We start from the raw sequence: 12,155 nt of genomic DNA on the forward strand, positions 1-12,155 counted from the left end.
TTGACGGGGATTGGTATCTTGTGCCTAACATATCCGATTACACATTCCTAAATTAAGTAACGCGGTGTAATTACATCTAGTTAGTGAACGTGTATAACACATATGTACTGGATATGCTTGGATAAACCTAAAAATTTCGGAAGCTTTTTAGACAATTTAAAATGTTTTTATTATATTTTTTTTTAAATTTAATTGAGTTGAATTTAATGTCTGTGGCAAAAATGAAATTGTATCAGAAAATATATTTCTTTTCAATAAAACTCGTTCATTCTTCTTCACCTGTATACTTCAGTTATTATTAAGTCTCAGTAGGTGCAAATAGACTTGCGTAAATTAGATTTAACAAGATTAAAGTTTAAGATTATTGCATTGCGAACCTTCCCTTTAAAACTTAACGAGGATTACTGAAAAAAAGGTTTTTAAGCTTTGTTGTGACTTGACTTCATTAACTATACAGTCTGGTTGAAAATGAATTTACTCTTTAACCTTTTCTTAGCCGTAGAAACAGTTTTCCACTGAAAAGAAAAAATGTAAATAAATTAGAATTGTGAGTCTCAGATTGATTTCTGAAATAAACAGTTTGTTTTAAATTCCAGTCTGTGTTTAAAAATCATTCATTCATTTTTCCTTCTACATTGGATTTCTTTTCATTAATTTTTCACCAATTCTTTTATTTTATTTTTTATTCATTTTTCATCATTGTATTCTTTTTTCATAATCTTATTCATTTTTCATCAATTTTTTTATTTTACATTTATTTTTCATCACTTCATTCATTTCTCTTTTTCATCTTTTTTTCATAAATTCATTCATTTTCTTATTTATTCATTCATCCTTATCAATTCATTCATTTTCTTATTTATTCATTCATCCTTATCAATTCATTCATTTTTCATCCAAACATTCATTTCTCTTTCATTTATTTTTTATCAATTTAATTCATTCATTTTCTTATTTATTCATTCATCCTTATCAATTCATTCATTTTCTTATTTATTCATTCATCCTTATCAATTCATTCATTTTTCATCCAAACATTCATTTCTCTTTCATTTATTTTTTATCAATTTATTCCTTATTTTTTATCCTTTTTTCATAAATTCATTTATTTCCCTTTTCATTCATTCATCCTTATCAATTCTTTTAATTTTTATCCACACATTTATTCTCTTATTATTTTGTTTTTCATCAATTTATTCCTTCTCTTTTTCATTCATTTCTCATCAATTCCTTTACTTTTCATCAATAAAATCATTTATCATCAACTCATTCATTTTTAATCATCTCATTTATTTTTCGTTAATTCATTAATTTATTAATTTTCATCCCTCCATTTACCCTATCATTCATACCTTTTCATCAGTTCATTCATTTTCTTTTGCATTCTTATTATCTATCTATCCTTTTACTTTTGAACTTTATGAAAATGATGTAAATTTATTTTTAAACTTAACGTTATTAGTATTTCTCTTTCACATAAAATTGCCCCGCTGTTCTTTCTCTTAACCACGATTCATTCAACAATTTTACCTTTATGCATCATACCAGTGTTAGGCAATTCTTTCCGAAACTCCCAGGGCGGGGGGGTCAACATAAGACTAAATTAGGGGAGGAGGGGTGGAGGAGAATAAAGATATTATTGTTTTCAGGAGGTTACTCAGGACTTCAGAGAGTATTACAGAACTTTACAGAGGGATACAGTGTCTTTATAATAAAGCTCTTCGCTCATCTATATAATAAAACAAGACATTCATATATAAATAAATGTTGCCTTTAGCTGGCCAAACGGCTGGACCGAATGGGCTGAAATTTTTAATAACTTCTATCTATTTCCATTCTTCTGTCTGCTGGATAAATTTGTAAGTCACAGCACGTAGTTCAAAATTATTGATTTTTAGATGGAAAAGCCCTTGCAAATCAATTCTGTTGCTCGCAATTCCACGCAATACCCCACAACTCTGCTCAATTCTGCGAATATTTAAATGCTTTCTTGTGCGCAATTATCACACAATTCCACGCAATGAAATGGCGCAAATGGAAGCAATTATTGCGGGAAATTCCGCGCAACGGAATTCCGGTTGGAAACCCTACTTGTGCTAGAATCAAACTCTGGATTTCGTTAGACTGTGGGATTTGAGCTTGGAACTGTAGGGTTTGATACTCATAATCCCGATCCACAGATCTCAATACTCACTTTGAAACTTTTAATTCGAGAATCTATACCAAAAACTATACCTTTCCATATCTTTGATTGATCAAAGCTTCCTTGAATTCTGCAGGTACGACAACCATGCGGGATATTGAATAAGGGTTAAATTAATCTGCAGATTAACAAAAGATCAAGATTAAGCATTGATCTCGATATCCACAATACAAGAAATGCCAGCTCGGATTTAAATGATTTTATGTTTCTGAAGCTGACAAGGTCTATTGTAAAAAGAGTGTTTGCTTTAAATAAAGGATTAATTAGGATGAATTATGAATAGATAAAAATTAGTCATCACTTCCACTTAATTTCTTTAATAAACCCTACTTAAACATTTCCCATTAATAGTGCTGCAGAAGATAAGATGCTCGATTCACAACAGAACCCTTGAAACCTTTATCTGACCAATTATGTTGAAAAGTGTTTAATTCTATTAATTCCTACGTTGTTTTCCTGCAGCAGGATTTGGCACAAGTCCCTTTTATTAACATGGATTTCTAATTCATAATTCATACAAAGGGACCGTTATGAATCGAACATTGAGGGTCCCCTGAAATTACAAACCCATTAAAAAAAAAGATCTGGAAGCGCTTGAGAGATTTGAGTTAAATTTTTAATTGACATTTTGTTCAAATTAATATTTTTAAAAATTTGAATAATTACTTCATCAGTCAATTACAAGTTCTCAGGCGTTTCAACTTTTAACATTTCTACTCTTACTTTTTCATTTGAAAAAATTATCAAATATCAATTCTATTATTTTGATAATGATAAATATGTTTATAATCTCATTTGGAAACTTTTGATAGATAATTTAACAGTTTAGAGATTGAGACAAGCTAGGCTCATAGAGGTCAAAAGAGCTATGAAAAGAGAATGAGACAAGCTAGGTTCATAGAGGTCCAGAGAGCTATGAAAAGAGATTGAGACAAGCTTGGTTCTAGAGGCACAGAGAGCTATTTAAAGAGATTGAGACAAGCTTGGTTCCAGAGGCCCAGAGAGCTATGAAAAGAGATTGAGACAAGCTAGGTTCATAGAGGTCCAGAGAGTTATGAAAAGAGATTGAGACAAGCTAGGTTCATAGAGGTCCAAAGCTATGAAAAGAGATTGAGACAAGCTAGGTTCATAGAGGTCCAGAGAGCTATGAAAAGAGAATGAGACAAGCTTGGTTAATAGAGGTCCAGAGAGCTGTGACAAGCTAGGTTCATAGAGGTCCAGAGAGCTGTGACAAGCTAGGTTCATAGAGGTCCAGAGAGCTGTGACAAGCTTGGTTCATAGAGGTCCAGAGAGCTGTGACAAGCTAGGTTCATAGAGGTCCAGAGAACTGTGACAAGCTAGGTTCATAGAGGTCCAGAGAGCTACAAGATAAGCTAGGTTCATAGAGGTCCAGAGAGCTATAAGATAAGCTAGGTTCAAAGAGGTTCAGAGAGCTATAAGATAAGCTAGGTTCATAGAGGTCCAGAGAGCTGTGACAAGCTAGGTTCATAGAGGTCCAGAGAGCTATAAGATAAGCTAGGTTCATAGAGGTCAAGATAGCTATGAGACAAGATAGGTTCATAGAGGTCCAGAGAGCTATAAGACAAGCTAGGTTCATAGAGGTCAAGATAGCTATGAGACAAGATAGGTTCATAGAGGTCCAGAGATCTGTAAGACAAGTTAGGTTCATAGAGGTCCAGAGATCTGTAAGACAAGTTAGGTTCATAGAGGTCCAGAGAGCTGTAAGACAATTTAGGTTCATAGAGGTTCAGAGAGCTGTAGAAAAGTTGTATAAATTTTGAATGTTTAAGTACCGCTCCTACTTGGCCGGTGTTGCTGTACTTTGCTCATACTTTTTGTATACTCTTTAGGCCACACCACTCTAAAAGTCACATAATCCAAGCTGGTACAGCATGTACTGTACATGCATTCAGTCGAATTGTCCAGTCTGGACTATCCAGTGTAGAGTCGACCCAGCCCGGCAAGATCACAGTGAGATAAATAAATAATTGGCTAATTACGTGAGAACTTTATTTTTTTAATTAGCATATCTTTGGAACTTGTTGTGAATAATTAAGAATAGGAATTCGAGCTTGAGACAAGTAATCAGTTCCTTTGAAACAACAGTTTTGACATAGAACTTCTATACGATACCCATAACCAATTTGTCTGATTTTTTAGTTCAAACAAAACTAAAAAATCAGACATTTAATAGATGGGTTATGGGTTATGGGTTTGAACTTTAAGAAACCAGAAATATTAATCAAACAAGCAGGACCATTTTCACGAAAACAGTTCAAACCCTCAAAATTCGCCAAAATATTAACTAAACCTTTACATTTAACTTTTCATTTTTCATTTACAAAACTTTGTTTGGGTCAAATTTTCTTATGAAAATCTTACTTTTTGTTTTTATTTTTTGATAAAACTTTTTATCTTACACAAAAAGGTGTTCTGCATTATTTTGTTTAATCACATTGGGTAAACAAAAAAAGAAAAGACAACTCAAGGATGATCATTCTAGTTAATAAAATGGAAAGAGCTAACTCCAACATGAACCAGATCCAAGCAATCCCCCACCACCTAAACCTCATTTGCACAAACAATTTTTTTTCAACTTTACCCCTTCACTTTGACTACTACTTTTATTTTTTTTTAATGCAACCTTCCCACTTTTCCTGCCTTTGCTTTTCCCGTCTTCTCTTCTCGCTTCCCTTCCTTCCCTTTCCTTTGAGCCTAGTTCTTTCGCTTTCTTTTCGCTTTGCACTTTTGATAACCAATTTGCTTCTCATCTATCCTATCCCTTCTATTCCTGCTAACCCCTCCTTCCTTTATTTTAATCCTTTTCTTAACTTTTCTTCCGGGTTTCTCTTCCCTCTTAGTCTTCTGCTTCTTCTTCCCTTTATTTAATACCTTTCTTTTTCTGCATTACCTTTCATTCATTTCCTTACTTTCATTATCTTCCCCTCAATACTTTTCTTCTATTACCTTCCCCTGCTTTTCATTCTCTTCCCTGTTTTCCTTCCATTACCTGTTTTACCTTCCTTTCCCTGTTTTTCCTTCCATTCCCTGTTTTTCCTTTCAGTCCCAGTTTTTCATTCCATTCCCAGTTTTTCCTTCCATTCCCTGTTTTTCCTTCCAGTCCCAGTTTTTCATTCCGTTCCCTGTTTTTCCTTCATTCCAATGCTTATGTTTCCCTTCCTTGCTGTTCCTTTCCTTCCATTTCCTGCTTTTCCTTTCCTTCCCTATTCAGGTTTTCCTTTCCCTTCTTTTTCCTTCTACTACTTCTGTTTTTAGTTTCCCCTTTCAATCCCCTTCCTGCGACTTTTCTCTCTTTTTCCCTCGGCAATAATTATAAATTTATGTAAAATGCCTCCGTTTGATCCCAAATCCACGAGAAACATTCTCAAATAAATTAAATTTCTTTCCTTTTAAACTTCAGAATTAGCTGAGTTTATCGGGTTTAATTCAAGGGCGGCCAATTCTTTTTTCAAAAGGTCGAAAATCAGACTTTTTGCAGAACAACGAATGTTTTGACTGCATTTTTATGTCGGCTTCTTAAAATACCACGTTATGATGAGTTTGCAGATAAATAGTGTTGAATAGTGTAAATATACACCCTGCCTGCTCACACATATCAGGATACACAACATTAAAGGGACTGTAACCATATTTTAAAGTGAAAAGTAGTAAGCACCTACTCCATAAAAAGTTCTCGAACGTATCTATCCAGGTACAATCCATCCGCTATCAACTCCACCAGGACTGAATCCCAGACTCTAAATGCCACACAAGGACACAAGCCTAGCTATCAAAATCCAGCTACTAATACAGTTCTCTAAATGCCACACAGGGACACAAGTCTAGCCATCAATAAGCTATCTATATTGATCCCAAATGATTGGGACTATCCATTGCTCTATAAAACAAGCTATACATCAATCCCAAATGATGGGGATAATCCAATGCTCTAAATGCCACACAAGGACACAAGCCTAACTATAAAACAAGATATATATTTATCCCAAATGATGGGGATGATCCAATGCTCTAAATGTCACACAAGGACACAAGCCTAACTATAAAACAAGATATATATTTATCCCAAATGATGGGGAAAATCCAATGCTATAATGCCACACAAGGACAAAAGCCTAACTTTAAAACAAGATATATATTTATCCCAAATGATGGGGATGATCCAATGCTCTAAATGCCACACAAGGACAAAAGCCTAGCTATACAACAAGCTAAATATTGGTTCCAAAAAAGGGATGATCCCACCTGAAGATAAAAACAAGGCATCAAGTTTACTCTCACGCAGTAAACAGTGCGGAGTTACTCTATAAACTCAACTTTATTTAATATCTTATATCACAAGTTAACATGAATTGACATAATTACAATTCCTACGTCGTTATCTATATTATATTGTAAAATAAAACCTTATTTCATTTATATCTTTGTAACCCGTAAATATACGTTATTTATTTCCTTGACCCTAGTTGCGGTCAACTTATTTACCTGTACCTTTTTATATCTAAATACAGACAGTTCAACACAGACTCGTGTTATTTATGGATCGTATATACCTGGATAGGTAGAGAGGATAGAGTTCTTGATAGATTGAAACAGAGTATTTATGGATCGTATATACCTGGATAGGTAGAGAGGATAGAGTTCTTGATAGATTGAAACAGAGTATTTAAGCTGATAAAAAGTAAAGAGGAGTTAAGCATTTTTCTACAGTATGATTGAATCAATTATATTATGTATTTATCGCACAGTTAACTTTAATGTACATATTTATAAGGTTATTTCCACACATGTTTACAGCGTAATTTAATTATATCATATGATTTAATCTAAACATGCTACTTATTCATTGAAACGCAGTATACAACATTAAATTACTAATAATGTACAACGTACTGCAGGTTTACAGAATGTGTATGTATATTGGAGTCAAATATTTGGATAAACACTATACAATCCATCTTTATAGATTATTAATTTCGTATAATTTAGATTTTTTTGTACTTTTACTATTTCTCTGTACTGTAATTAGTTTTGAGCTTTATAAGGATATAAAAAAAATTTCAATATCGAGAAACATTACATTTTTATTTGATAAATACAGATCTAAGCTTTATAATTTTATCTTCTGCTGAAAAATAAAAGATCAAAAAGATGATACTTACAGATTTACCGGTTCTAGTGTATTTTTACTTAATAGCATTTACATGTACCAGCCCGTATAATGTATGTACCCAGTGTGTAGTGGACCCAGCGCATTTTATGCAACAAATGTAAGCTGCCGGTCTAAATAAAAAATAAGTCCCATTTTTAGAATTAAAATAATTCAAGATGTGACCACATTGATCCATACAATCCTTGCATGATCCTACCCGGCACAACATGTATGTGTATATATATGCATGCAGTTGTACTGTCCAGTCTGTAATACCTAGTGTGTAAAGTCGCCCAGCACGTTTTTACAACAAGTGTAGCGGACAAGATCACATATTTCTCTGTATTCATTTTGTTATTGGTCTATAATTAACGCAGATTAAACAGGTTGGTCCGTGTCCGAGCAAGCTTTGACTTTCGATCACAATTTGACCTATTAAACATAAATATAAAGATTATTGAATTATAGACCAAAATATGATTGAATTCAAATTGAAGAAAACGAAGGCATCAAGCCGTGAATACGAAGTCTAGCGTTATATTAAATCCAATCGATAAAATATGTTCATAGTAACTTTTCCGATCGCCCATATTTTTTAACATAATTTGTTATTTATAGTTTACGAAACACATCAATAAAGAAAGTAGTTTTGAGATTTTAAATCCAATATTGTTTAGAGTTGTGTAGCTAGGGCCCATACAACTTAAATATTTTTGTTGTCCTATGCGCTTTGACATATGAGATCTAAAACAAATAGCATTGATGATGATTTGTTTACGTCTCTCTTCTATCAAATTTCATTAATTTGTTCCCCAACGCGTCTGCTGCTGCTAATAATATAGTCCTTAATCCTCTGAATATGCCTTCTTTCAACAAATATAATGATGTTAGCTTTAAGTTTCAAATTAGCTCAAAAACTTTTTTGAAATCGGCTAAATTGGTCCCTAGCTTAACTGGGTATCTGAGCTAATGATCAGTCAACCTTTTTACCTACCCGGAGAGAGTTAAACCGGAGAACCTATAAGGAACGAGAGTATACAAAACCGACCAATCAGAGACAAGATAAGCGTGCCAAGGTGTTGAATGATGCCTACAAACTCTCCTATTTGTCACACTAATTATTCTCAGCAAAGAAGCCGCCGGAGCCTGCCGCCGAGTTAAAATCCCATCATCTGATTGGTCCAACGATCCTCTCCTGCGCCTTGATTGGATAAGACGGAGGCAGGTCTGACCAGAGAATAGTGTGAGGATAGCGAATCATTGACACTAGTTGTAGAGTGGTGAGAACTGTAGAGTGTGAAGGTGATAACAGCTGGTAGATATCTATCCATGCAAACCCAGGATATATTCAGATATATAGACGTGCAGACAGCTATATTCATCTAGATAGATAGATAGACAGATAGATGGAGATGTGAACAAGGAGTGAAAGATGGATGCAGAAACACAAATAGAGGAAACTTGGAATTCAATCAAAATCATTTCTCCAAAAAACTAGTTCCATTTATATAAGTTATAAAAAAAGAACATTTCCAACAAACTTCCTAATTTTAAACTTCCTTAAACTCATCTGCTAAAAATGAAAAACGTAAATACCTAAAAAAGTCTGAACGTGATTAGCCTTTTTATTTTTTAAATTTAGTTTTAAAATAGAACAAAATATGTAATATAAACCAAACGGTTGGTTTTTCGGAACAATGTTTACATTTAAAATTTGAAGTAATTTTTAGCACTTGTATTTCCATTTATCCTACTCTCACATAAACTTGCAAACAAAATTTGATCTGTAGAATAAAAGAAAATTTTCACGCATTGACTTCGAACGGTGTATAACGTACGAGTAATCGAATAGATAAATTATCTTAGAAATAATCTTGTTTTCGGAAAAACAAGAATAATAACGATATTTATGAAAATAAGAAGGTTATGAATTAGTGCAAAAATTTTCAACTTTTTATCAAAAAATCTGACAATTCTAAATGGCTAATTTTTTTTGTTTAAAACAAAAATAAAAAATAAAAAGTTTTTTGTAACACCGTACACATACATTTTAGAACTTAAACAGGCTTGTTTTTATCAGCAATTTTATCAAGGTTTTATAATATTATTAATATTATACAACCTTTAGTTTAATAGTTATAGTTGGTCCATTCCTAAAGGTTTTCCATTTGCGCGTACATGGAGAACCTTTAGATGACCGGCTCTTTTTTATTAGCATGAATAAAACACAGTGAACCAACACGCTCTCATGCACGCAAAAAACAATCAGTATTTTGCCAATTACTTCTTTTAAAGCACGTTGCATTTAAAAAATGTATACGCTAAGTGAGCTGGTGTGATAAAACAAAAGGCCCAGGCGTTGCGACACTTTAAAATCAATGTTGTCTAAAATTTTGTAAACAACTATCAGAGTTGTCTAGTTCTCATGATGAAATTAGAAAATTGAACGATCAAAATGAGGCACAGGGTCCCATTTTTTTTTTAAATAGTACAAAAAAGTGGGTCAACTTATGTTTTTAAACTCAAACTTTGTATACTAGAAATCAAGCAGAATTTAATGTAAAATTGGTGGAAATAATTATAAAGTGTGGCACAAGAAACATAAGAATTGAAAGAGCAATTTTGTTCTACAAAAAAGAAGACACATCCTATAAAATGTGTTGTTTACATTCTTTGTATATATGGTAAAAACTTACAAGGATGTTTTTTGTTTGAACAACTTAGATTTTAATCTCATATATTTTTTAACAAAAATTGAAAAGCGGTTCAAATTCAGGGAAGAAGTCCGAAAAAAAATCTTGAGAAGAAAGTGATAAATCATCCTTTATTTTTTCTGATATAATCTACAATTAATTTAAATTTATTTGTAAAAAAAATATCCATCCATTCGGTGGGCTGTAAATTGTAATTATCTATGATATTTCCTATTATTCTATTATCCTACTATTTCCTTAACATTTTATGCATTACAAAATCCTATGTCTTCTTGGAAAAAAAATTTTCCAAAAAAAATTTGATCATAATTTTAAAGATGTTACCAATGAGTTACCCAGGCAGGCCATAAAACTTGCTGATATTTGCCATTTTTGTATATCGGCAAATTTTGGATGTTTTTTGGAACATTTTAAAACCTGTTTTTTTCTTCTAAAATTTTAACGGATTTGAATTCCTTGAAAAAGTTTAAAATTTAAAAAAAATTACAAAGTCGTTGAAGTTTTATATTTAACCCATTAGTGACGAGAAGGTCAATTTTGACCGGGTAAAGTTTTTTTTTTAAGTGCCTTTTTTCTTAAACTAAATGTTGTCTTGTCTTTTCCTGTGCTTTCCTTAGGATTTCCTGTTTTCAAAACATATTTTACATTCGACGTAACTTCAAAATTAGGTTTTCTATTAAATTTTCAATTTTAAAAAACCCAAAAAACAAGATTTTGAATTTGGAAAAGAACCAAAAGGACACCCTGTAATTTAGTTTTGAATCTATAAAATTGTCAATTTTTTTTGCTAGAAAAAATTTAAAGATATTTTTGGAATCTTCTTTTAAAAATCTAAATATCTAAAACATGAACAGTAAAGTTTTGTAGATTATTAAATAATTATGAATTACAAAAGTTTTGTAGATTTTCATGTACAAAAAAAAATCAAAAATTTAATTGAATATCGTTTTTTCATGAGTGCAATCAAGTTTTGTTTAGACAAGATCCTTCTAAAACAACTTCACTAAAAGTGAATGGTCTCGTCACTAATGGGTTAATATGTAAATTATGTAAATTTCTCACTGCCCTAAAATAAAACTAACAAAAATTAAAAATGTTTTTTAAACTTTTGCTTTTACTTTATGATTATTCATCTTTAATTTTTACAAATTTAAAACTTATGAAATTTAAAAACGTTAAAATCAAATTGGTTTAGTATTTTAACTATAGATACATTACTCTACTTTTGCGCATATGAAGTAGTTTTTTATCAACCCGATAAACAAAGTACACATGGACAAAAACACACAGTTACAAATTTCCCGGATTTTATAATTACAAAAATGACGATTTTTCGAATCCAAGATTTTATCAGAAAATGCAGAGTTTTCACTGGGATCAGAACCAGAACCAGAATCAGAATCAGAACCAGAACCAGAATCATAATCAACTTCTTCACAGTCAATCTTTTCAACAATCATCAAAGCACAGTTCAGGTATACACCGGTAGCAGGAGGGGGGAGGGGATTAACCGAGGGAAGGGAGAAGGGGCTATTGTCATGAGCTTAATGTTATTTCTCCTTGTTAATTGTCTGTTCACTATGTTGATTGTTTCTAAATGTTGTTTCTCCATGTTAATTGTCTGTTCATTTTGTTGTTTGTTTCTTAATGTTGTTTCTTCATGTAAATTGTTTGTTCACTATGCTGTTTTCCATGTTAATTGTCTGTTCACTATGTTGATTGTTTCTAAATGTTGTTTCTCCATGTTAATTGTCTGTTCATTTTGTTGTTTGTTTCTTAATGTTGTTTCTTCATGTAAATTGTTTGTTCACTATGCTGTTTTCCATGTTAATTGTCTGTTCACTATGTTGATTGTTTCTAAATGTTGTTTCTCCATGTTAATTGTCTGTTCATTTTGTTGTTTTTTTCTAAATGTTGTTTCTCCATGTTAATTGTCTGTTGACTATGTTGTTTCTACATGTTAATTGTCTGTTCATTATGTTGGTTTCCATATTAATTGTCTGTTTATTTTATTGTTTGTTTCTTAATGTTGTTTCTCAATGTTAATTGTCTGTTCACTATGTTGTTT

General features: G+C 32.1%; 1 protein-coding gene across 1 annotated transcript in view; it reads left to right on the plus strand.

Moving 5' to 3' along the window:
• The first annotated feature begins 8,659 nt into the window (after positions 1 to 8,659).
• LOC111706253 (T-box transcription factor TBX1-A) overlaps positions 8,660 to 12,155 on the plus strand; it is a 10,562-nt gene continuing 7,066 nt past the window's right edge. Inside the window, exons 1-2 of the mRNA XM_023479083.1 lie at positions 8,660 to 8,829; positions 11,442 to 11,562. Of these exons, the coding sequence (XP_023334851.1) occupies positions 8,806 to 8,829; positions 11,442 to 11,562 (145 nt within the window). The 5' untranslated portion in view covers positions 8,660 to 8,805. The remainder of the gene's footprint in view (positions 8,830 to 11,441; positions 11,563 to 12,155) is intronic.

The sequence above is a fragment of the Eurytemora carolleeae genome, unplaced genomic scaffold (genome assembly GCF_000591075.1).
Source record: "Eurytemora carolleeae unplaced genomic scaffold, Eaff_2.0 scaffold725, whole genome shotgun sequence".
Lineage (NCBI taxonomy): Eukaryota > Metazoa > Arthropoda > Copepoda > Calanoida > Temoridae > Eurytemora > Eurytemora carolleeae.